Genomic DNA, 26721 nt, shown 5'->3' with positions numbered 1-26721 from the left:
GGTAGTTGTTTTTAAGTGCTTTTTATCACCTTCTGTGTAAATCACCTTGAGATGGTGGTTTAGAAGCCTAGTAACATCTCAATGGTAATGATGGTGTGATGATAAGAATGTATGGCTAAGGCAGTATTGCTTTCTGCTGGTAGTTTAAATGTTGTTGTTTCTTCTTGGAGCGCTAGCTGGTACAGGCACTTCCAGGCTTTTGCTATTATTGGGTGGGAATTAACCACAGCCTGGAAAATCCCGGCTGCACAATTAAAGTTTGCTTTGGAGCTCTTGCATAACAATCCTCCTTCTGCAAATATCACACCTGAATATCACACCAGGGCAGAAGCTTAATAAACAAGTTGTCTGGAAAGGACACATTTTGCTTCGAAAGATTTTAGGAAACAAGTTTGCATTTCCTGAAAAAGCACGAGTATACACACCTCTCTCTCTCCAATAAAATAAAGTCAGTTGAATTTCTGTGGCCAAAGCACGTGCCCTTCCCCCTTTGAGAACTGAAAGTAAAACAGCAGCTCGGTGTCCCACCCGCCTTCCGAAAGTGCTCAATCCTCCTTTGACAGGAAGTGAGGCCAACTTCTGGGAAACGGGAAGTCGAGAGTTCAGCAGTTTGAGCAAACTCTTGATCGCACAGCAAGAAGGAAGGGGGGGATCGGGAGACCACCGATAAGCAGGTAAGCAGGAGTTGGGCCGAGCAGGGCAAGGAATCCTGCTCCCCTGCAAGGGCTGAAATGGGCACTTGGGGCTATATTTAGGGGATTGGGAAACCTCACACAATACACCAAGTAAAAGAAAGAAAGTTTTACCACCAGCCCTCTCCCCCGCCCCTCTTCTTCCCCAACCTTATGGTGTGTACAGTATATAACATTAATGTCTCACACTGTATGTAACTGATCAGCAGAAAAGAGTCTACGAACTGAAAATAGAGACAATGCACGTACCTTTGTAAGCCAAGAAAATCTTTAATAAAAATTACTTAAAATAAAATAGGGGATGGGAAGGGGAGATTAGTGGACCAGGTGCTGGTCTCTCTGGATTCATACCAAGTGCATTTGTTTTATTTTATTTGTTCCTTGCATTTATATACCACCTTTTCCCTCCAATGTGGTGCACATGGTTCTCCTTCTCCCCATTTTATCCTTACAACAACCCCGCAAGGTAGCTTAGGCTGGGAGGCAGTGATTGTCCCAAAGTCAGCTAGTGAGCTTCATGGCTGAGTGTGCGTCTGTGTGCAATTAAAACAGCTGAGTGTGTGCAAATCTTTAACTGCTTTCTGCTTTTCGCTTCTCCCCGATGCTCTGGCCGCAGCTGAATTTCTCTCTGACCATGGATGGCATCTGGCCTCAGGCTGCAAAAGGAAATGTAAGGTAAAGCCAGCCCATGGAAGAGGCTAGCTAGCTGAAGCATTTGCCTCAGGCGGCAAAAGCGTAAGAGGCAGTGTCCCGCCCACCACATTGCTTCAGCCGCCTTGCAGAACTCTCTCCCCTCTCACCGAGTTTGGCAAGAGTGGGGAAATGTTCCAGCTTGTGGTATAAATGGGGAGGGCCAGGGGGTGACATATTTCCATTTTGCCTCAGGTGGCGAAACGGGATGGGCCGCTCATGGTCTAACAGCTGTGGGGGAGAGGCCTCCACATCGCCTCTGGGCATGCTGGATCTCTGCTTTGTACAAATGCAGCGGCACATGTTGGGAACTGCAATTAATTCCCATGAGATTGCATCAGGTGGAGATCAAAGAGGGCTAGTGGTGTGTGAAGATCCTTACTGGATTTTTTTCTTGGAAAGGGTAGGTCTGGATTAAATTGCGGGGAAGATACTGGGTGACATTCTGATGCCAATGTGGTTGCGTCTATTACCATAAACCACCACGTGTACAATTTCCCCCCTCTTTTTAATTATTGCTATGGTAATGTACATAGCAGGGGACCCAGGTGGCGCTGTGGGTTAAACCACAGAGCCTAGGGCTTGCTGATCAGAAGGTCGGCGGTTCGAATCCCTGCCACGGGGTGAGCTCCCGTTGCTCGGTCCCAGCTCCTGCCCACCTAGCAGTTTGAAAGCATGTCAAAGTGCAAGTAGATAAATAGGGACCGCTCCAGCGGGAAGGTAAACGGCGTTTCCGTGTGCTGCCCTGGTTCGCCAGAAGCGGCTTTGTCATGCTGGCCACATGACTCGGAAGCTGTCTGCGGACAAACGCCGGCTCCCTCGGCCTATAGAGCGAGATGAGCACCGCAACCCCAGAGTCGGACACGACTGGACCTGATGGTCAGGGGTCCCTTTACCTTTACCTTTAATGTACATAGCTACCCTAGAACAGTGCTCAGCTTCAAAATGTATGCAGAAGAGAATTCCCCAGAGCATGTTCCTCCCCTTTAAAAAATATTATTTGATGATGATGATGATATATTTATTTATATCCTGCCTTTTTCCCTGATGGGAGTCAAGGTGGCTTACAGATAAAAACATAGTAATACCAATCATTTAAAAACAATTAAATATGGATAGAGTTAAAACTATATACACATATAAAATCTGTTTAAAATATCACCAAAGAAACAGCAAGGCACCAGCTCTCTACTCTGGTGCAGGGAATAGAGGCCTCCTAACAACTCTCAGGAGCACCCTTAACAAACTACAGTACCCAGAATTCTTTGGGGGAAGCCAAGCCTGTTTAAAGTAGTATCATTGCACTTTCTATAATGCAGACACTTTCAACAGGCAAGTCTCCACTGGATGGTGGTGATCACGAGCTGCCTTGTGTTGCCCAGCAAATCCCGTGGGAAGCATGCATGGCATTTCCCACCTGTGTTCTGCTTTGCTCACCATGTCCTTCCTTTCCTGCAGTTATGGATACCATCCAGGCCATTCTGAACGTTTCGGTCGCCATCTATAACCAATGTGAGAAAATGACAGAGTGCAATAAGCACAGAGAGCGCCTTGTTGAACGTGTTAAGATCCTCCAGAGGCAGGTCATGCGCATGCACCAGGCCTGCACCACCCCCAGGTTCCCCAATGACCTGGTATTGATGCTGAAACGGACACTGAACATTCTGGAAGAGATCCAGACAAAGCTTTGCAAGTACGGTGACCTGCCCCAGTTCCAGCGGTACTTGAAGGCTCACAAAATGCTGAAGGACTTTGAAAGAATGAACATGGACATCAGTGATGTTGGTCATGACCTGATGAGGCAGCTAGAGATTGAGAAGCTATTAGATGACCGTCAAGACCTCATGAAATTTAAGAAGCCTCTTGTGACCCAGGAAGGCAGCCAGGATCTTGTTGAGGACTGTGTATCTTTGAAGGAGATGAACAAAGGTGCTCCCAAATTTCATGCAAACCCTCTGCCTTTGAGAACAGTGGAGTGGGGAAGGGAACAAGCAAGCCAGCATTGGTGGGGTGGGGGTGGGGGACGGGGACGGTGGCAGCCACCAGCCGGGGACTTGTCCTTGGGTAGGGCCTTTTGAGTGGCAGCATGATTTACGTCAGTAGTCTTCAACCTTTTCAGACTCAGGACCTGCTTCTCCCCTAAGAATTATGGGAAGTGTTGGTTGTTAAAGATGCAGAGAGTTTTTGGGAGCCCCCTCCCCCCCGCCATTCCCTCACAGAGCTACAGTTCAGAGTGGTTTAGCAATCAATCCTTCTTCCTAATGAACTTGGGAAATTGTAGTTTTGTGAGGGGAACAAAGGCCTCCTACCATCTCTCAGCACCCTTAACAAACCACAGCTCCTGGGATTCTTTGGGGGAAGCCGCAACTGAAATGCATGGTGTTAGGTAAAAGGTAAAGGTACCCTTGACCGTTAGGTCCAGTCACGGACGACTCTGGGGTTGCGGTGCTCATCTCGCTCTATAGGCCAAGGGAACTGGCATTTGTCCGCAGACAGCTTCTGGGTCATGTGGCCAGCATGACTAAGCCGCTTCTGGCGAACCAGAGCAGCACACAGAAACGTTGTTTAGACCACAGTGCCACCTGCGTCCTTGCATGGTGTTAATGTAGCCTAATTCAGGCGTCAAAAGTCGCCTAGGTGCTCCACTAGCTTCTGGGTGTTTCTATGTATACAGTAGCTCCCTCCCTCCCCTTGGGATAACCACAAGCTCACGCTGTGCTCTGTGGCCACCCTGTATTCCAAGAACAAGGAAATACATTTGGCTCATTATCACTTCATTGCCATGCTCTGCAGGAGTGTTTCCTTGTTGGGGCCATGCTAGGAACTCAAAAGACTCAGAGCACAAATTAAGAAGGCAGGTAGCTGGATTCTCACCAACACTGGACCTTGTTAACACACTCAGCCACCTTGTAACCATTTTTAAAAAATGATTTAAAAGGCTGGAAAGTGGCAGAAGATCTAAGGCTCACTGCAAAAGATTCTGGGTTTGAGCCCCTTCTAGTGCTGCTGTTTCTGTGCTTTTCCATTGAAACCTTTTGGAACCAGAAGTACCTGGCAAGATATAGTGATAACTCCCATGCCTTGCTTTCCCCGACACCTTCCAAGCTCCCAAGAAGCAGCTTTTGAAGTGAGTGTCTTAAAATCAGTCCCAAGCTAATCTCTCAGTTATGGGGGCCAAATGTACTTGCCTTAATCAGAGAGCAGAAGGCCCAGACACATGTCCGAGCCAGTTTCAGAGCAAAGCATGCAACCAGATCAGGCAAGCTTCTGAAACCCACAACTGTCTTTTATTGCTACACCACTTCAGCTTCAAAGCTCATTATCCTGGCTCGTTAACCAACATTAGAAATAAATAAGCATTCGAAGGCCCACCGCATGATCCTTTATAGATGGGAGGGCGTTCCACAGGGTAGGTGCGACTACCGAGAAGGTCCTCTGCCTGTTTCCCTGTACCATCACTTCTTGCAATGAGGGAACCACCAGAAGGCCCTTCAGAACTGGATCTTAGTGTCCGGGTTGAACGATGGGGGTGGAGGTACACAATGAAGGTTCTGGTACTGGTCTTGCTGCACTCCAAGGAGCCTGGTTTAAATACAGTTCAAAGGGGAAGGGTAGATGACACACAGCTGGCTCAAACATCTCTCCTCCAGAGGAGGCTGACAGCAGCAAAAGGCGAATGTTGGGGAAGACAATGATGGCAAGTCTCTCTTCCCTAGCCGTCCTGGAAGTACCAGCTGTCGGTGCAGGTCTTATTGCATTTCCAGTTTCTTTTCTTCTGAAATACTGAAACTTGAATATTGCCAGCTCACCATGTGGGGATCTCCAAGTGACTGCAGGCCTCCCTCCCAATTCTGATCTGTTTCCATGGGCTTCTTTCTAACCCCTTTCCTTTCCCTCCAGTCCAGGATGCTGCTGTTTTCACAGGAATCACCGAAATACCCAAAAGCCAGATCACCAATGTGACCACCCTGGCAGAGTGTGAGAGCTACACCATGTGCAGTGGAAAGTACAATTATTGCTCTGTGGCCATCAAAATCTTCAAGAACCCTTTGAATGAGAACAAACCACAGTGAGTGCCTTTCTTTGGTCCTCTTCTTGAGTGATGGGTACAAGTGGCCACCTCTGCATTGGAAATCTAACCTAACTACCCTCACAGAGGGAACTGATGGAGAGACTTTCGGTTCCATCGCAGAGACTGATCTCTCTGTTGCTTCCCCCAGGGATGTTAGGAGCATCTTTCGGACCGAAATCGAGACTATGAAGAAGTTTGAGTCTCCCTACATCGTCCGTCTGTATGGGATGTGCATAGATGAGAGTGGTAAGACCTTTGCTCTTTGTGTGTATATGTGTGTTTGGGAGGGTGGGGGAAGCTAAGAATTCATCCTTCTACATTCATGCCTGTCTTTAACTTTCTTTATGTGGTTTTTACTTTATGGTTTTATGTATTTTTTGTTGTTGTAAACTGCTTTGATATTTTTCATGAAATAGCAGTCTCTAAACTATATTTTACAAATAAATGGAACAGAAGAAAGAATACACAGCCAGATATTGAACCAAGAAACATTATAGTTCTGTCCGTTGTATTCATACATGCTTTTGGTGCAGTGCTCTGCCTCACCCTCAACTTCACAGGAGCTAAGTTTTATTTCAAATAGCACCAGTTCTTCCACTTAGCCTCTCCTGACCAGGAATATGCGCTCTCCTCTCTGTTTTTCATGAATGTGTCAAGGAGCTGAAAACTGTTTGGTAGCAGAGCAGAAAAGACAAAGGCAGCCACCAACTGAAATGGAGCAGCAATTCATCAATTGTCTTCTTTGCCATAGGCTTCCCTCCTGAATACTCCATCATCACTGAATATTGTGAAAAGGGTACCCTGAGGCAAGTGCTGAAAAAGGAGCCTGACTTACCGTGGGACATTCGCTTGGAAATGGCAAAGGATGCTGCCATCGGCCTGTACAGGTACACTGAGCCTGGCTAGAAGGGGGAAAGGGCTCTGCCGTTGTGTTCGCACAGCACCCTCCCACTCTCCCTCCGATAAGTGGCAGTGACTCTGCTGCCTGGAGGTCAGGTACACACAGCGTTGGGATACGGTTGGCTTTTCCTCCCCTTCTTGGCTCTTTTTGATTGCAGGTTGCATCAGACCGGGGACAAGCCTCAGGTGCATTACTGCATCAACAGCACCAGGTTCCTTGTTGCCAAAGGCTACTGTGTAAAGGTGAGAGCTGTGTAAAGGTGTCGTGGCTTCAAAGAAGGCTTAGAAAGGTGTATCTGCCTTGCACACTTTCAGTGGCTTAAGGATCATTTTCACCCTCCAAGGAGGTCCGGAAACTGGAGACCTGCAGGGAGGGGCTGATTATTGGACAGGTCTGCCCAATATATTCCATACCCACCTTCAAATGTCTGTATCTCTAGCTGTGTGTGTGTGTGTGTGTGTGTGTGTGTGTGTGTGTGTGTGTGTGTTTTGCATTCCTAACCCTTGGCTACAGAGCTAAGAGTCATAGAATTTGGAGGGTCCCCCAAAGGTCATCTACTCCAACCCACTATTGCTATGGGTACCAGCCTCCCTGGTAAGCCTCGATCCAGCCACCACCTTCTGAGGCACACTCTTCCACCCGAAAAACAGCTCATCCTGTCAGGATGCTCTTCTCAAGTCTTAACCCCATTTTCTTGATCACACAACATTCTCTCTGCTCTTCTCAGCTCTCTGGGTTTGAACTGAGTCAAACGGTCTCTTCCATCAGACGGAAGCCCAAGGAGAAACCCCAAAAAGAGGTCAGCGCTTCAGCCTACATCTGTCCCGAGGGCCTGCGGTCAGTGGAGCATCAATACAACCTGGCCAGCGAAATATACAGGTATCTTATTGCAAAGTATTGCCACACCCCATTTTTATTTATCAGGGGCATCTTCATTCCATTCTTTAGCCAAAGAAGCTGCTTTACAAAATCCCATAGTAAGGCAACCCCTGCCTGCAGGCTTATACTCTAAAATACATGACACAAAAGGAAAAAGGGATGGGGTGGGATGAGGAAAGAAAGAAAGCTCAGGCACCTGTTGGGGTGGAAACAAGCTTGAAGGGTGGACTGATTGCTGCTAAGTGAGGGAAGATCAAAGGCAGCTGGCCAGACTATGGAGGTAATTAGCATCCGCAGAGGACCACAACATATGGACAACTCAGAATCAGCCCATGTTTCCTGCATGTGTTAATTAAATGAGATGCATGTCATGGCACCATAAAGTTTCTAATTACTTCTGCACGGGGCCAGCATCAAGGGTTGGTGGTGTTGGGCACCTGCCAAGGTCTGAGTTCCTGCAGGGGCACCACTGCCACCTCCTGGAGCCTCCTGGCCCTGTTCTCTTCCCCTTGCTGTTGCTGCTAGTTCACCTGCCCTCTCTGAGCATGTAAGCAGCTGGCAAGAGGGTGGAGGTGGGACAGAATCCTAGAGAGCCCAAAATATTATTTCATTTAGGTGGGGACAAGTAATAGAAAGAGGGAAGAAAAATGGGGGAAGAGTATGGAGTGGAGTGTAAAGAAGTACCGTATATCAGAGTTCTGATTTTCCCTATGATGCTTCTTCCCAAATATGAAATTCATTTTAAAAAACCCAACTCGTATTTTTGGCACCCCCTGCTTTGCTGGTGCCCTAAGCATGTGCTTAGTTTGTGTGTTCGGTAATCCAGCACTGGAAGGGGGGCTACCTCTAATGGCTTCTTGCCTGCACTCCGCCCCCAGCAAAACAGCAACCACCACCCTGCAGCTGGCCTGCCTCCTAGTCTTATTTGCTGGCTGCCTCTTGCAGAGGGGAGGTGATGTGCCGTGCACAACGATGCCGTGTGCTGTTTCACAGAACCATCACTGGGGAGATGGGAAAGTCAAGCTGGGGAGCTACCAACCAGTTTGACAGATGCTGCTTTCTAACAAATTCCAGAACAGCCAGCGGGGTTGACATTTTGTCCATTGTTTCCTCTGGAAAAAGGCCTTCACCATGTCCCTTGGTTGTTCCTATCATGATCATCACCACCATCATCATTTGTAATTTGTATACCATATTTCTATCGTACTATACTCAAGGCAGTTTACAAGCTGAAGAAACAAAAAATATACATCTTATAACAATCTAATGCAGGCTTCCTCAACCTCGGCCCTACAGATGTTTTTGGCCTACAACTCCCATGATCCCTAGCTAGCAGGACCAATGGTCAGGGATGCTGGGAACTGTAGTCTCAAAACATTTGGAGGGCCGAGGTTGAGGAATCTGATCAAATGCAATACAAAAATGTGATAATAAAACAAAACTTTAAAATAAGCAACCTACATCAAAAAAGTAATATTCAACAATCATTTGTTGTTGTTGTTGTTCAGTCGTTCAGTCGTGTCCGACTCTTCGTGACCCCATGGACCAAATATATAAAAGTTAAACAAATCCACTCAACAGTTACAATAAATAATTTCTAAACTATAATCAGTAAAACAACGGCAAGCCACGGTACATAAAAGAATATAGTGGACGCTCGGGTTACAGACGTAATCCGTGACGGAGGCATCTCTGCAACCCACAGCGTTTGGATCCCGCAGTGCCGCGTCTGTGCACGCGCATGACGCAAGTTGGCACTTCTGCGCATGCATGAAGCATGATTTAGTGCTGCTGTGCATGTGTGAGCGCCGAAACCCGGAAGTAACCCATTCCGGTACTTCCGGGTTCGGCATGGAGTGCAACCTGAAAAAACGTAACCTGCAGCGGCCGTAACATGAGGCATGACTGTACAATACAAATTGAGAAGCAGAGACGAGGGTGGAGCAAGGCAGGTGATAGGAGGTGTCGCCTGATGAAGTCTCTCCTTGCACAGTTCTTCCTCCAGGACTGGCTCCCCTATGAGGACTCCTAGGGCCGGAGGGTGGGGCAAGGCAGGTGGAAGGATCTTCTTGTCCACCTGGAAATGGAAAGGCCTCCATGCAGGATCGGCCTGCTCATGAGGCGAGGTGAGGCAGTGGCCTCAGGGCAGCTGGCTCCGGACAGCTGGGAGGGGCAGTAGATCCTTCTGCACCGCCCACCCATAGGTGTGAGCAATGCTGGGTGTGCATTGGAGGAGGAGCAGGTGGTGTGGTGCATGTGGCATTTTCTGTTTCCCCTTTCGCAGCAGAGCGTCCTGCGCCAGCCCTGCCTCCGTGAAGAGCGGCTGACCTGGGGAACTTTGCTGCCTTCCAACTGTGGAGGTTCTGTGACATCCCAGTCCCCAGGCATGGCTGAAAGCAGGCAGAGAGCCAAGCTGCCATCTGCTGGCCATAGTCTTGGGGGTACAGGTCAAGCATATCATTCCATTCACACCCCAGGTTTGTTTGCTTTGTTTCAGTTTTGGGATTGTCCTGTGGGAGATCGCAACTGGCAAGATCCCATTTGAAGGTAAGGCACGGATTGGGCTCGTTCTTTTGGGAAAGGATCAGCAGGCGGGCTTTGTAGATTTAGGAGCGCAACTGAGACTACAATCTGCTGCTGCTAGGGGAGGGGGGCTCTTTTTTCAGAAGCCATCCAAGATTCCTTCCACTTCCCTATACATGCAAATAACATTACAGACTGGCAAAGTCTAATTCCTGATTAAATAGATGTAACTGCTCAGCTTCAATCTGGAAAAGTCCCAGGCTCCTCCCCTATCATACCTGGTCAGTTAAAATCTATCCTAAAGTGCCGAGCACCTATTACTTTCAGTTCTTTTTACCTTCATTAACAAAACAGGATGGATTCCTGATATTTGGAGCAAAGCTATAATGATCCCTGTTTAAAAAGCTCAAAGAAAAAGTAGATAGACTTAGCAGGATTAATTTTAGCAGCTTCCTTTCAGTTATAGAGAAGTGATGTGCCAGGTTTTTAATCCAAACTTCTGATTTGGGTTGAAGACAACCATCTCCCAGTGGAGAAACAGATTCATCTCAGAGCAGGTCAATGTATTATTTGCTGCAGTGTATTAGCCCACATTGCAGAGAGAGATAAATACCTCATTTCGTGGCAGTAGGTTTTTCTCTACTTCCACTGATTTTAAGTCAGCTTTGGACTTGGTTCCAAAGGAACTGTTATGATCCAAATTCAGTAAAACCCTCTGTGGAGAGCTGAGCCTAGGGATAGATGAACATGTCAGTTCCTGCTTCTCTCACTATCTATCCCCCCCCCCCCCGAAGTTCAGTTCACAATTCTGAATCACTGTGCTTTTTTCTTTCTTTTAAAAGTTCTCATGAAAACCCATCAGCATTTCAGTTCACAATATACACATTTTGCATGCATTTTTGCCCAGTATATAGCTGTGTCCCCTGTGATTATTAACTCAGGTTGCACTTCAAAGGAGATCCGTGATAAGGTCTGCAACCAGGAGCAAGAACCTCTGGGAGACGACTGCCCCCCACGCCTACGGGACGTCATCAACAAATGCCGGGATTTCGACCCTTCCCAGCGGCCAACTGCTGAAGGTACCAGTGACCTGGCCTGTAGCAGGCCTTGGGGACCACAGCTGTGGGCATTGGCAGCTAAAGGGGTCCAAACCATCATACCCTCTCCTTCCCCCACAAGCAAAGCTGGCATTGGTAGCCTCTCCCTGCCCCCACTTGCTTGGCCTCACTATTTGGAATATAACATTCCATTATTTTATTTTCTTAAAAAAAGGTAACTTGCAACATATGCACATTTAACTTGCCCGTATTCAGCTTTAAGCACATGGCAAACAAACAATTTTGGCTTAATGTGCTGTCCCCAAAATGTAACCCCCATGTAAGATGAGAGCATAGCTGTCAACTTTCCCCCTTTTTAAAGGGAAATTCCCTTATTCCGAATAGGATTCCTCGCAAGAAAAGGGAAAAGTTGACAGCTATGGATGAGAGTTGTCTATACTATCAAACAAGCACCAGACAACAATAGCATAAAGAAAAGGGAAACAAAAAGCAAGCAACATGTTCCCACTTAGTAAAAAAGCAAACAAGCAGGCAAAACAACAGGACACACCTGTGTGCCCTGCAATGGTGTAAGACAAATGCAATATACATCTGAAAACTGTGTTAACAAAAGAATACTAGAGGTAATGTACCTAGAATTAAGAGACCAGGCCCCTCCAAAACAACACAACAATTAGCAACAGTGGTGGTAGTAGTGTTCCTCTGGGTAAGAATTACGAAAAGAAATAATGGGTAACCAATCCTCATGGAATTTCTCGTATCAAGTTTCACTCCTCATGACTTTACAGTGTTGCTTTAACTTGCAGTTCTGCAAAAGTAATTGATAAGTAGCTCTTCCACAAAATGCAATCTCCATTTGAGCAGCCACCCAAAGGTGAAGTGTTAACGATTAAAATATTACACTTTTTATTAACTCCATTCTGAAAACCAGCTTGCCTTTGTTTTTGCAGCGATTGTGAACCAACTCATTGTTCGTGACCTTTTGAAGGAGTGAGAGCCTGACCACACGATGGGGAACTTGGAATGCAAGAACTTGTTCTCAGCACAATCTTGCAGGGCCACCCTGAGCATTAGCACAAAGTCAAGCACCTTTTCTTTTTCAACCTGGAGTGCCTGTGCACATGGCCAATGGGCATGTGCCTACAGCCCTTGGTCAAATTGGCGCACTGTCATAACTTGCAATGCTGTTTAACTATGTTTGTTGAATTGTGGTTTGTTTACTGCTAACAAACCACAGTCTCAATCCATGGTCTGCTATTATCTTATAAACCTTGGTTTGTCTTCACTATGGCTTAGTGTTACAGGTGTACCCAGAATCCTTCCTTAGCCATGATTTTCTTAACCACCCCACCCCAGATGCTCATCAGATTTAGCAGCAGTAAGTTTTATTATATGGTCACAGACCTGAAAAACTAATCCTTACAAAGGCATGATTGAGGCAAGAGCTGCTGGAAAACAAAACAAACTATGAGTAAAGGACAGCTGATGGTTCACTCAGGGCTTCTTGTGCACATGACTTTGCATTATACTAATTGCATATTATACAAATTGTGGCTTAGAGTTATATGTGAGTATAGCCTTAGTAAGCTTCAATGCACTGTTGCTTCTTACAAGCCACCTCAAAGATTTATTTTGGCTGAAATGGTTGCCCCCCCTGGAAATCAATGCATGTTTTTAGATCCATTAATCAGCACAATAAGAATTCCAGACCCAATGCTTCATTCTTCAAACTTAACTAGGGGTATTGTGAGGTGTTCTGTAATTCAATAAAATTATACTGAACCCATAGTAGGAATTATTGTGTGTTCTTCTGACCAAAATTTAAAGGATGATATGGAGCCAGAAAGAGCATGTAAGAGGGCAATCAAAATAATGTCCTATGAGAAAAGACTAAAATGAGTTGGGGGCGGTTGACCTTGGCTGGCCTCCCATGCAAATTTTCCTGCTACTCCCCCCCCCCCCAACCTATTTTTAGAATCAGTGACAACAATAAATATAAAATAGATACAGTAGCCCTGGAGTGGATAGAGCCCATTGCTCTGATGGAGATGCTGCAATGATGGGTGCCAATCTGAACTTTTTCTTTGGTTTATTTCTGGAGATAATGGCATCAATGCAGTGGGCATAACTTGATATAAAAAACCCATTATGAACTGTAGTGATTCTGGTACTATTCCTTACCTTGAACATGTCCTGGAATGTATAAGTACCCTAAATCTTAACACTTAATCTAAAGATCAGCACACTAATCTATGCTACCAGCAAAGTTTGATTATCATCTGTAGGAAAAAATGGAGTTCTGCAGACAATGGAATCTTCTTCCAGAGGGAAAGTCATGATTCAAGAACCATGCAAGATTTTCTCATGTTACTTCTAGTGTGGGTTTGTGGTATTAAGTTCTGAGCCAGAAGAAGTGCCGACATGTATCTTTGCTTGTACAGTACAATGCACTGCGGTGAACTATGGTAAAATTCTGCGTTTTTCCCATTGTATGCTATGAAGAGCTGTCACTTGATGCTGTGGGTCAAAAACCGGAAGTCCCGCCCCTCCTAAGGCTATTGCAGTTGTCAGTCTTTGAACCCTTGCTGCCCATGCGCCTTGCCAATTACAACCTCAACTTTTCCCTTCCGCTCGCAGAGATTGGGGCCCTTCCGAACCGTTTCCCACCCTCTCCAAAATTGACAGACGTATAGCCCAATGGAAATGCGACGTATGCTCCGCTCTGTCCCAATAGGAGACGAAGCCTGCTTTCGCGCTCGGCCTTTCGCGGCTGAACGAGCGACCAATAGGGGCCGCGGGAGCTGGAGGCGGAGCAGCAGCAGCGGCGGGGCGCTCGAGCGACTGCAGTTGAGGGAGAGTCAGGCCCGGACGCCTGGGTCCCTTCCCTCCCCTCTGTGGGGAGGACATGTCCCACCAGGAAGCGATGGACGTGGACCTCGCGCCGGCGGCCGAGGAGCCCGAGTCGCCAGCCGCCGCCAGCCGCCTTCATGAACCGGCCGCAGCAGACGGGGACGCCTCGACGTCCGGGGCGCCTCGGCCGGCGGCTTCTCGCTCTTCATGGGGCGCCTTCGTTGGGGAGCGCGAGCCGCGGAGGCCGCCGCCGCCTCGGGCCAGGAGGAACCCGCCTCGGCAGCAGCAAGGACCGCGCGCTGCCTCAGCCGCCTCCTCCTCCTCCCAACGGGCCTCCCGAGCCAGGTGAGGAAGGGAGGGGGAAGGGCTCGGATCCTGTGGGGAGCTTCTCAAAGTGACCATGGGGCTTGAGAGAGTACGAAGGAGCCCCTGTTCTAATGGGCTGGGGGAGGGGAGCCCCTCGGAAACAGGGCTGGGCGTGGTGGGCCCCGCGGAAGAGGGAGAAGGTGCCTGTCGGAACGAGGCCGCGGGGGAAAGTGCTGGAGGCAGCTGGGGGTTGTAAACAAGAGGCCTTTCGCGTTCCCTTCCCTGGGGAAGGAAGGCTATTAGGCTTCTCGGGCGCAGGTGGCTGTCAGAACGGAGGAGGAGGCGGGTGCTCGGGAGCCAGGGAGAGGATTTTGGGGTGGGTGAAGGGAAGGGGAGCCTTTCGCAGGGGTTGTGGATCTTTTGAATCTTGCGGGGTAGGGTGGTGGAGGCACCTGTCGGAGCAGGAGAGGGTGGGTCATGGGTGTGTGTGAGTGGAGGGGGTACCTGTCAGAGCGAGGGGGGTTGCTAAGCGAGGGGAGACACCTGTCGAAAGTGTGTGTGTTTTTGTGTGTGAGATGGTCATGGTCATGTAAGGAGCTTCTCAGAGCCAGGGGGTGGATCATAGGGTGTGCGCGTGAAGGAGTGTCTGTCACAGTGGGGGAGGAGAGGGGGGAACACATGTCAGAATGGGGATGGCGGCATGGATCCTGCAGGGTTGGTTATTGGAGCAGCAGATGGGTTCTGAGAGGATATGTGAAGGTGGTGTCTGTTGGAGCACATGCTGAAGGCAGCTGGTATTTGTAAACAAGAGGCCCCTCACATTTTTCTCCCTGTGTTCCAGAAGGGGAATGCACTACAAAACTGTCATAGTGTAGTGGTAGAGCACATAGGCATGGGCAGGATTTTTTTTGAGGGGGGTGTCTTTTTGTTAGGGGGCAGAACAGAGTTATCTGCCATGCAAATAGTCAGTTAAGTATTTCTATTTATTTACTTGATGTAGTGGGGGATAGCTGCCCCCCTGCACCCCCCTGGCTATGCCCATGGTAGAGAATGTGCTTTGTTGTGATAGAAATTAGCCAGGTGCGTTTTGCTACTGTCATAGGTCCAATTGCAACCACGTGGATGCCAGGTTGGTGACTAATATCTTCATCTGGCTGGCTTCAACAGCTTTCTTAAGTAGGTCAGCAGAAGAGCTTATTTATTGCATTTATATCCCACCCTTTTCTCCAAGGAGTACATGGTTCACCTCCCTCCTACACAGTGACCCTGTGAGGTAGGTTAAGAGGCTGTGACTTGCCCAAGGTCATCCAGTGAGCTTCATGACTGGGGATTTGAACATTGATCTCTCAGGTCTTAGTCCAATACTCTAACCGCACTGGCTTCCTTGAGTCCTCTTGCTATGGGGCAGCTATATAAAATACAGTAAGTAGACTTCTGAAAGGTTTAGAAAGGAGGTAACAGGTGGGATTGAATCCTTGGTATGCATTGTTGGCTCCTGTTGGGATCACTGTTGCAGTGGGGGAAGGGGGCTTCTCAGACCCAGAGAAGGGGTTTTTGAGTGTTTGTGAAGGGAAGCTGCTGTCTGGGGAATGGATACTGCAGATGGGGGCTTGTTGGAATGGGGGGTCAGATCCTGCAAAGTTGGTGCCTGACAGAGTGTATGTGAGGGGTGGATCTTGGGTGTGTGTGACATGAGCAGTGGGAGGGTTGATCTTCCAAGGAGATTCTTGTTGGGGGGATCATGTGGAAAGCAGATCCTGGAGGCACCTGGTATTTTTAAGCTGGCTTCTAGATAAACTCATGTGATAGGTGTGGGACTTTAGCTTGGTGGTGGAGCTTGTGCTTTGCATGCAGAGTAGTTTGCTTGTTTCATGTGTTCTCTACCCAGCTCTCAGAGTAGCTTTCAGTTTTTTAAAAAAGAAAACTTCAGCCCCTGCCCTCAGAATTTACCATCTAAAGACTTAGCACCAAAGAGAAAGGGATGGGGAAGCAAACCCAAATACCCATTTGTAGAAGGGCCTGCTGGGATGGGAGATAGTTGAGGGAGAGAAGACACACTCCACAGAATTGGGTGGAAGGATGAGCAGTGTTTAGGAATTTGTTGAGCTCCACTTGGCTACGGAGTTGCTAGCTCAACTTACAGAGCAATGTTCATGTTGATGGAAGGTAGCACATTATGAAAAGTTGGTTTAGAATCTAATGAAAAGTTGTGGCTTCTGGGGCAGAAGGGGAGAGACAGGTGTGTAAATTATTGAGGTTTGTGGCTTGGAAATGGGTGGGTCATGTTCTTCTGCCCATCTTACATTTTCTAATGAAAATTTATACTTTGGATCTTCAGGTCCACAGCACCATTGGACAGTTATTTCCAGATCAACAGGACCCAAGCAACAGCAGCATCACACATCCTAGCAGGTCACAGTGGGAACAGCTCAGATGAAACTGTGGTTCTAAGTGATTCTGAGAGTAACAGCAGCAGCAGCTCCACTGAGGAGGAAGAGGAGACAGTGGATGCCCTTGAGGAGGCACCTGGGCCAGCCAACTTGGGAGGTTTGTGTTGGTTCTTTAAAGGGGCCTAAAACTTCAGAAATGGCTCATGATGCATTGCCTACCTTAGACCACAACCATCTGTTTATTCATTACCTTCTGCTTAGGGCTGCTTATTTCAGAGTGTATGACATTTGTATTTTCATAACAGCTCTGAGATGTAGGCTAGGTTGGGAGAGGATGACTTGGGCCTGACCAAACTGTTTATTTCATGACTGCAGAGACTTGAACCAAGGCCAGACTTTGCCAGTGTATCCTGCTGTCTTTGAATAATTGAAAGCTGTTTTCTGATCTTTGTACAAACCTTGCTAAATGTCAAACTGAGGTTCTGTTATGCAGATAGGCATGCTTATTATTATTTATTTCACACATACACAAAAAGGGTTTCACAGAGGAATTTTGAGAAGGGGTTTATAAGGAGATTCAGGTACCATATACATTTTATTTGTGCATGGTACTCCCTTTTCTGAACAGCAAGAGAAGGTTGGAGATTTTTAAAAAGAGCAGATGAGGATAGAATTGCAGGACCAAATGGAGCCTCCTGGAGGGGATCTTGGAAAATGAGGGAAGAAAGCAAGGTTGGAGCATAACAGTTGTGAACATAGGTGGAAGGAGTTTGTGCTGGAAAGCCACCATTGGAATTTGCAGAGGGTGTCTTGCTGGCTGAGTTATTTTTACTATTTTCTGCCAAGTTTTTTTTTTAATTGCCCCCTGTTAACATAGTTTGAAGGATTATCTTGGTGAAAAAGCTGATCTCTTTCTCTCTTTTTTTCTTAGACAGCAGTGGCTTTGTGTTCAGTCACTTTGAACTTCCCTTTTAAATGCTAACAATTTGTTACTGAGTTTTTGTTTATGTGGCACTAATTACAACCTGTTCCCATCACTCCCTGTATTAATTATTCCTTTGTTTCTCCCCTGCAGTTTCTGATGCAACCCAAATGGAGCCTCCTGGAGGGGATTCTGTTGGACCAGAGCATCCTGATGCTAGAGGTGCCACTGCCCTCCAGAAGAAGGTACGAATGATTGGGTGTGTGCTGTGGATGGTGTGCAGCCAATTAAGATAACCAAGATTGCATTTGCTTGACCTTTTCCATGTTCTCTTGTTTCAGACAACTCCATTAAAGAGAACTCACCTAGCTGCTCCTCTGGCTCCTCTGGGTGAGGAAGAGGAGAGTGGTGATACCTGTGCCATCTGCTTTGAAGAGTGGACAAATGCTGGGGAGCACCGTCTTTCTGCACTGCGGTGTGGGCATCTCTTTGGCTATAGCTGCATTGAGAGGTGGCTGAAGGGACAAGTGGGCAAATGCCCACAGGTAAAAGCTTGGAATGGTATTTTGTTTCTTCTGTCTGACGTGTAACCTAAATCTTCCTCTCTGAAACCCATTTATTCTTTTCCTGTCCTTGGTAAAATTTGTGGGCAACAGTTCTCTCCATATTATTTCCCTTTTTTCTCTTCTCCCTTTCTGCATTACTTTCCATGCCATCTTCCTGTAAGCTATTCCTCTTTTGGTTTGCCTTCTGTAGATCTTGTGTTTTTCTTTGCACTCCCCTGAGCTGTGTTCCATTTTTTTGGATGCCCTTTTCCTTGTTTTGGCACTCAAACTGATTGCAGGACTTCAAACAGAACTTTAGCCAGCATTGAGCACAGCAGGACTCCTCAAATCTGGGCTCTAGGAGTTGTAGCAAGTTGTCCTTCCCTTTGGCCAAACTCTTCCTGTGAGGAGAGTATTTTTATCAGCATTTGCCAACTTGGTGCCCTCCATATGTTTTGGACTACAAATCCCCTATAAGTGCCAGCTAGCACAGATGTGCTGGTTAAGTCTGAAGGAAGTTATGTAATCCAAAACTTCTGGAGGACATCAAGTTGGCAGCAGCTGCTGTACCTAGTATTTGGTGACAGAGCAGTGGTAGAACTTCCTCCTGAGACAATGGGATTTTTGAGGGGTGGTAGTAAGGTGCTGTTTACCTTTTAAAGTTGTTGTCTTTGCTTTGTTGGCCAAGTTTAGGGATTTTGCCTGGGATCAGAATACCTGTTGGCACAAGGAAACTTTGAGAATAGATGCTTGGGAATGAAGTTGAGCAGGTCACTTTTGCATGTTTGGGGGAGTTCCACTGATTGTTCTGGAGAACTACATGAGATAAGGGGAGTCTCTCAGCAAGCCAACACTGTGTACATTCACCCCTGCTTTTGCAAAGAGATCTATTTGAAAAGCAGTACCACCACCTGGTTTGTGTAGCAGTCATGAGAAATTAATAGCAGCACAGTAGATGTCCTTCATAACGAATAAATTGGCTTATGTTCACATTTTTTTCATTTTTTAGTGTAATAAGAAAGCCAAGCGCTCGGATATAGTAGTCCTTTATGCTCGTACTCTGAAAGCACTGGACACCACTGAACAGGAACACATGAAAAGGTATATACTCACAACTTTCCTCCTATATGTTTGAGGGTAGCAGTACCTGGCATAAATACCTGTCTTGGCAAACTATCACTATGCCTCAGCTGAGTCAAATGAGCATCTGTGTGATTGGAGAAGATACTTGTGTCCTAACACCAGGCTTTAGTTTAAGGGCATGCTTTGTTAGACTTGTATTAGGTAGGTATGATAGGTACAGTGTTTGGATGTCCCTGTGAAGATATATGCCTGCTTCTGTAACTTTTTCTTTTACTAGTATATATATTTAAGATAAAATGAGATGTGTTTTCTGTTGAATCTCTCATGATCATTCTGAAATTGAAGTATTACTATTTAAATATGTCTGTCTAAATTTAAGAGACTTATTATGTCTCTAAAAGTTTTTGGGCAGGCAGGAAAATGGAATAGAAAAATAATTCTACTCACCAGTGGGAGAGAGATGGGTTGGCTCATGAGCTTCCTTAATTGCATCTGTTGTACTTTCCTCTTGCAGCTCTTTAGAGAAGGAGCAAATGCTACGAAGGAAGGCAGAGCTGGAATCCGCACAGAGCCGCCTCCAGCTGCAGGTCTTGACAGATGAATGCAGTAAACTTCGGCAGCAAGTTCAGGTAAGTTTAGCTGTATCCTGTTCATGCAGGACCTTCTAAATCCCCTTTCCATGTACAAGAAAATGAAATGCGCTATCTTCATGGCCTTTTCTCTCACTCTCATAATGATGGACAGGATAATAGGACACCCCAGTTCACTGATGGCAACTCTAGGGGGCCCTGGGTGGCATGGCACCCACACTGTGGGGCTCCAGTGCAACCTGATGTAACATGGCGTAATGATGTAATGTTACGTTGTGAGTGCCATTGGGCACCCATAATCTGGGGCCCATATCGTCACCCTGGCCCAGTTTCATTCCTTGATTTGAGTTTGTATGTCAAAGGTTGTGATTTGGGGAAAGGAGTCACAAAAACATTCCAAATCAAAACTCTAATTTGGTAAATTTTATATACCCTCAGTGAATTTGTATAACTCAGAAAACTTCCAGAGCAATATTCCAGAGCACAAAAAAATCCAAACGGGGATCCACCCAAGACATCCCCTGTCATACCCCCAGAGACAACCTCTCAAAACAGTCCTGAGACAGCGCTCTTCTTTGTGCCAGCCTGCATCCTCCAGACACTCATCACAACAATACATGGAGAGGAAACAGACACAGAAAGGAGTAGAAATTGGATCTTGCAGGGAATAGTGAAAAAACTAAGGCAAGCTCAGCTAAGTAACCACCTTGCAGAGTGAAAAGTGGCAAGTTGAAGGCTAGGATATCCCAGCTATTATTTTAGCTGGGGGTGGTGGTGGTGAGATTGTTGAGCATTTGAAGGGCTTTTGCATTTGGTGTATTTCTTTTCTGTGACAAAGTTTTTGTTTCAGAATTTATAAACCACTCTACATGCAAAAAATAGCCAAGTTGTATACAAAAGCAGTAAAGAAACAACAACCCAGAACAAGTTGGTCCTGACTTTTACTACTGTCCTGCCTGTGGAAACATCCAGTGCTCTCGGCTCTACACATGCTTTCTTTGCCTCATTTTTCCTGCTTTCCATTCTACAGGAATTAAAGGCCCTGATGGCTCGCCACAACACCCTTTCCTCTCAGCAGCCCAGCAACTCTCGCTCATGCTTTCCAGGCTGCCTCTCCTCCAGCCAGGGCCAGCACAAGTACCATTTTGAGAGGGCCACACTAGTGTCTCAGGTGGGCAACTGCCGGGTTATGGCATACTGCGACCCACTGAGCTGCCTTGTAGTGTCACAGCCATCTCCACAAAGCACCCTCATTCCTGGTGAGTTGCCTGCTGAAGCAAGTCCCTAAGTTTTATGATGGGAATAGTGGTTTTTTCACTGCCTTGGTTAAAGCCCTAAACGGCCTCAGTCCTTATACCTGAAGGAGCGCCTCCACCCCCATCGTTCAGCCCGGACACTGGCGATTCCCTCACTGCGAGAAGCAAAGCTACAGGGAACCAGGCAGAGGGCCTTCTCGGTAGTGGCACCCATCCTGTGGAACGCCTCCCATCAGAGGTCAAAGAGATAAGCAACTACTTGACATTCAGAAAATACCTGAAGGCAGCCCTGTTTAGGAAGTTTTTGATCTGTGACATTTTAATGTATTTTAATATTTGTTGGAAGCCACCCAGAGTGGCTTGGGGGACCTAGCCAGATGGGCGGGGTACAAATAATAATAATAATAATAATAATAATAATAATATCAAGAGGACAGACATTGCAGCATTTGGACTAACAGGGTGGGCTTTCTGCTGATCTGTTTTCTTTGTGTCTCAGGCTGTGGAATTAAGATGATGAGTGCAGTCAACTCAAAGAGCAGCCAATATGTCCCCATCCACAGCAAGCAGATCCGGGGCTTGGCTTTCAGCAACCGTGCAGATGGCTTGCTATTATCTGCTGCTTTAGACCATACCCTCAAGCTTACCAGGTGAGTAGTGATGATTATGATGAGGGTTAGGGTTTGCCTGCTTCCTTTCTCTGTGGTCCAGGAGATTGTGTAAGGATCTTATTCTGGAAGTATTGCCTGGCTCCTGCAGAGCAGCTTTGTCTGAACTGTGCTGTTCTGCCCACAACTGGGTATCTGCTGGATAGCGTGGGCCACGTGCAGAAGTGCCAAGGTCCTCAATGGGAGACCGCTTTGATATGTAAAGCTCCGCTAACTTTCCCTCAGCTTGACTACAAACACCGTTGTGCAGACGTACAATACTGGTCGACCTGTCTGGAGCTGCAGCTGGTGCCTGGATGACACCAACTATGTCTATGCTGGCTTGGTCAATGGCTCTGTCTTGGTGTATGACCTACGGGACACAAGCTCTCATGTCCAAGAGCTTGCTCCACAGAAGTCCAGGTATTGCTTTTCTGCTTTATACAGTTAGGTTGTCCTCTGAGCATATGAATTAAGACTGTAGAGGACTTTGAAGCAGATGAAGGATGATCAGTGCATGTAGAACTTTAAAATTTGCACGCCATGTGTTATTGGTATATCTTTCCTGGCACAGAATTTGCAGAACACTTATCTTTTACTCTGGTTGCTGGTTACCTCCCAGTAACCCAGAATGAAGACCCTTGAACTTGGGAGAGTGGCCTAATGGCAGGGGTTTAGCCTGATAAACCTATCTGGGATCCATTTCCAGTCCTTAATGCATTGCACCAAGACTTCTCAGAATGTGTATTTTTCAATCAGTTCTGTAGATGAGGAATAGGAATGAACATGGTGTGAGGTAAGCCCTGGAGAGATTGTCATACTTGCAGTGTTGCCTGCAGTGATTGACTTCTACCTTGTTCTTTTCTGGGGTTGTGAACAGTCATGGTGATATGGAGCTCAACTTGTTTCTTACCCAGAAGTCAATTGTGCAGTGTTCAGTGGTGCTTGCTCAGAGGTAAATATTAATAGGATTTCAGTCATAGCACTAGTTCTTTGGGCCAATGGTATGTAAAAGTGAGTGTGATTCTCCAGTTCTCTTTGAAATCCTTCCTTACTCATGCTCATTCAGACTCGCAACAGCAAATGAGTAGGGATAGTGGAATGGTTTCACATTGTTAGTTATTGCTCTTTCCTTTGTCTCTCACAGGTGCCCTGTGGTGTCCTTATCTTATCTTCCCCGAATGGCCTCTGCCTCACTGCCCTATGGTGGACTGGTATCTGGGACACTGGAGGGAGCCTGCTTTTGGGAACAAAAGGCCAGTGGCTCTTACCGGCCTCACCACCTCCTCCTGGAACCTGGAGGTTGCATTGACCTTCAGACAGAGGCCAGCACACGGCACTGCCTTGCAACATTCAGACCCAGTAAGTTGTGATGTGTAGATATCAGGGCAGGGCTGTTTTGATGCAGTGTTGAGATTCCTTTCACCCTAAATGTGGAGTTACAACTGTGAGGACAGAAACCACTTAACATGTTTGTTGTTGGCATCTCTCTTGCACACACATTAAAAGAGAAGAGGATACTTCTGGCCTGCATCTAAAATGCTGCACCAGTTATTCTGTACCCCAGTCTTTCCAAATCTTTTCAAGATGATGGGACACAGAGGGTACAGTCTCCCATCCCCAAATACAATATGGATCTTTTACCAGGGGGCATTCTTTCCACCCAGGTGAAGGGTAAGTGCCAACTACTTCAGGAGTCTATCCCTCCCTAGAACTTTGCAGCTCCCAAGAGGGATCTGCTGTGCAGTATGAGCACTCCTGCTTCTGTAGGATGACATGCAAGGAAGGGATTGCAAGTGAGTAGTATCCTAAGGAAATGGGGTAGTTGCCATGAGCGGTGAGTGAAGGGGTCAGGCAATGGCCTCTGGGCTGCATTTAAACCATTTAAACCAGAGTAGTGTTTTGTCTTGATACCTTCCTATGATACCTTGATACCTACCTGTCCCCTGGAAAACTCTTCACTTTCATCCCACAGATAGAAACAACAACTGTTTACGGTGTGTGGTGATGGAGCTGACCTCTACTCAGCTGACTGATGGGACTGAGGATGTGATCTGTTCATGTCGTCCAGTTCAAACTCTTACTGCGGGTCCATCGTGCAAACTCCTGACCAAAAATGCCATCTTCCAGAGTCCTGAAGATGATGGCAGTATTCTTGTGTGTGCTGGGGATGAAGCATCAAACTCTGCCATGGTACCATTTTTTGTTTTTTGTTGTAGGAGTAGGATGTGTCTGGCTCTGTGTTAATAGTCTAAAATGCTGGAAGCCTAGGTGGTGGTTAGGGTACTTGAGTAATTGTTTTCCTATGTTTTTAAGGCTATGCAGCTTCAAAGAGCTTAATGCCGGGTTGGTCATTGAGAAAAGACTTGAGCCCTTGTTCTAGTGAAAACTCTGTTTTGAGACACTGGTATAGCCTGTACCTGCCTCTTTGGAGCATTTCCTCACGGCAATCACAGTGCCATTTTCATCATATGGACATGGGGCTCTCTTGTCCCCCCTCTTCTCACTTTCCTTGAGGCTTGACTCTTGGTATGGACATGCATGTTTTCTGTGCCGGGCTGAGGGATGTCCTCAGTATTACACCACTAATCACTTGCTCACTCTGAATCTACCAAAAATGTGTAGTGTTGTTAGGCTGCTTGCCAATGTACGGGAAAGTAATGGTTCAATACTTTTGTAACTTGTCTCCTTGCTGCATCCCAACTAGTAACAGCTAGAGCTGTATTTTTATGCAACAGGATTCCTGATAAACTGTGACTCTGTTTGTTTATCCTGCAGCTCTGGGATGCAGGGAGTGGCTCCCTGCTGCAGAAACTCCCTGCTGACCTTCCTGTGTTAGATGTCTGCCCTTATGAGGTGAACCGCAACAGCTTCTTGGCTACCTTGACAGAAAAGATGGTGAAGATCTACAAGTGGCAATGACTGTCTGCTGCATGCTGCCCCAATGAGCTACTCTCTGAACTGAACCAATTTCCCACAAACCAGCTCTGCTGCTAACTGGATTCTAGCTGCCTTGAGTGCACCCTGCCAACATTGCAGCACAAGCAAAATCTTGCTCCTTAGAACAGCTCTCTCCCATGCCCAGCCCACACATTTGTTCCTTTTTAAATTTATGGATTCTTGTTTCCACCTCATCTTAAAGGAAACTACTTTTACCTTATTGTGGACCCTGTGCTTTTCTGGCTTTACTGCCTAGGCAGATGATGGGGCCCTTCTGAGAAAGATTTGGCTGCCAGTTTATATTTCCTGGAAACTTACCATTGACCTTGGATGAAGATCATGATCTCTGCTCTTCTTGTGATTTTGGAGGCTTGTGGCATGGGCAATGCTCCTTTAGCAGAAGACTGCTTAAATTTTTGTTTCAGGCCATCTCATCATAAGAAGATGGGACCTTGTCTGAAGTGAGCTGTTCAAGTTACCTCTCTGGACCATGACTGGGCTTGGTAAAAGGTGGTGGTGAAGCCTGGTGGGAACTGGCTGCTAAAAGACATTGTGAATAAGAAAATATAATTGTGGCCTGATGAAGAATGGGCAACTTCAGGTATAAATATGTTCCTGTAAGACTTCCCATAGACCTCCATTGAGAACTGGACAGAGTGCTGTGCCTGACAGATCATTGGGAGTTGAAACATGAAGCAATTTCAGAACTCTACCAACTCTATTGACAGAAAAAACCATTTGCTGGGATTGTTGGTGATTCATCTTCCGCTATCAATCAAAATAGGATCAAATATTTCATGTATGTATTCTTGTCCAAGGCTAGCGATCAAGAGAGTGATGCAAATTGCAAGACCAATGAGGGTGGTTTTTTTTTTTACCTTACCTGAAGCCAGTAGAAATTGCACCATTATGTGCTGCCTGAACTGATGGGTTACTATACAGAATTACAGAACAACATTTCTAAAGTTTAACTGTATGACCGATCTGTCTAAAAATGTACATGTTTCAATTGAACTGTGCTTTGTGTGTGTGATACTACTTTTATATGCAACAGGAAGAATAAAGAATGTTTAATATATACAAGAGGAAGAATATAGAATGTTTAATATCTCTGGCTTTCTCCAAATGGCAAAACCCTCCATTGCAATGCTAAATTGCTGCTTGCACTGCCTGACCAGCAACCTGCAAAGTTTGAGATATAAATATAGGATCCTCTAAATGCCAAATAAGTCCTGAAGTTTGGGTTAGTGGATCCAATATCTTGTGGTAATTATATGATTGGGATATTTCCATGTAGCAAGGTAATCATGTAGCAAGCTAATCTACCAGAGTTTGGAACAACTGTGAAACTTACCTAGTTTGCTGAAAGGTGACTGCATAGTCTCCACTCTAAATGACAGTGAATTCAATGTTTTATCTCGGCTGAAAGGCAGGAGTGGTAGTGTTTCAGGGCCTCTCTCCCAACATTGCTGTTCTTGTATATTTTGGTGGGGAAGGGCAGCAGTGAAGTTGGAACTGTGCTGGTGCAATGGTAAAGCCAACTGAGTATCTGAAACCACTTGCCATTTGGAAATTGAGGTACACTGAACATATATTTTAATTACACTGGTACCTCAGGTTACAAACGCTTTGGGTTACAAACTCCGCTAACCTGGAAGTAGTACCTTGGGTTAAGAATTTCCCCCCAGGATGAGAACGCAAATCGCACGGTGGCAGTGGGAGGCCCCATTAGCAAAAGCACGCCTCAGGTTAAGAACGGTTATGGGTTAAGAATGGACCTCTGGAACGAATTAAGTGACGTGAGGTACCACTGTACCATGTTGCATACTCTTGACCATTGAAGTATTGATAGAGGAATTCAGCTCAGTATTTGTGTTGCTGAGTTTCTAAAGCATAACTGCTGGCCTAAGCCTCAAAGAGGCTTACTTACAAATAAAGATAGTTTAATCTCTAATAATATAATTTACCAACAACAAGGGTAGGACTAGCACTAGCTCTATATAGCAAGGTGGCATACAAAATATAGTAAAAACAACTAGAAGCTGTTAAAACCAACACAAAAACTAACAGAATATGAATTTTTAGAAACTGTACAGAATGGACAACCTATTCATCTAGGCTGGGAAGGTGTTTGCTGCATTAGCCACAAGTTGTGGCATTTGCCGGTGGCGCTGTGGGCTTGCTGATCAGCAAGGGTGGCAGAGCCTAGGGCTTGCTGATCAGAAGGTCGGTGGTTCGAATCCCCGCGATGGGGGGTGAGCTCCTGTTGCTCGGTCCCAGCTCCTGCCCACCTAGCAGTTCGAAAGCACATCAAAAGTGCAAGTAGATAAATAGGTACCGCTCCTGCAGGAAGGTAAACGGCGTTTCTGTGCGCTGC

General features: G+C 46.4%; 2 protein-coding genes across 3 annotated transcripts; both read left to right on the top strand.

Annotated features, from left to right (window-relative positions):
* The first annotated feature begins 574 nt into the window (after positions 1-574).
* On the top strand, positions 575-12603 carry MLKL (mixed lineage kinase domain like pseudokinase). 2 transcript variants are annotated; one of them, XM_033157420.1, is made up of 11 exons: positions 576-674; positions 1309-1367; positions 2841-3311; positions 5283-5451; positions 5603-5700; positions 6206-6341; positions 6513-6597; positions 7083-7234; positions 9732-9781; positions 10699-10836; positions 11766-12603. In XM_033157420.1, exons 3-11 carry the CDS (start codon positions 2843-2845, stop codon positions 11807-11809), a joined length of 1341 nt encoding a protein of 446 aa, XP_033013311.1. In that variant the 5' UTR covers positions 576-674; positions 1309-1367; positions 2841-2842; the 3' UTR covers positions 11810-12603. The 2 variants fall into 2 exon arrangements, with proteins under 2 accessions (XP_033013312.1, XP_033013311.1); XM_033157421.1 differs by lacking the exon at positions 1309-1367 and having other exon boundaries at positions 575-674.
* Positions 12604-13544: 941 nt separating this feature from the next.
* RFWD3 (ring finger and WD repeat domain 3) lies at positions 13545-25427 on the top strand. Its single transcript, XM_033157418.1, has 12 exons — positions 13545-14010; positions 16310-16518; positions 17437-17528; positions 17625-17828; positions 18838-18929; positions 19426-19540; positions 20532-20760; positions 21257-21407; positions 21651-21827; positions 22552-22766; positions 23380-23597; positions 24183-25427. The coding sequence occupies exons 1-12, from the start codon at positions 13721-13723 to the stop codon at positions 24324-24326; spliced, it is 2136 nt and encodes a 711-aa protein (XP_033013309.1). The 5' UTR covers positions 13545-13720; the 3' UTR covers positions 24327-25427.
* Positions 25428-26721: the final 1294 nt, after the last annotated feature.

The sequence above is a fragment of the Lacerta agilis genome, chromosome 8, assembly GCF_009819535.1.
Source record: "Lacerta agilis isolate rLacAgi1 chromosome 8, rLacAgi1.pri, whole genome shotgun sequence".
NCBI lineage: Eukaryota > Metazoa > Chordata > Lepidosauria > Squamata > Lacertidae > Lacerta > Lacerta agilis.
Note: the sequence above shows the minus strand (reverse complement) of the source record. Positions and strands in the feature narration are given on the sequence as shown.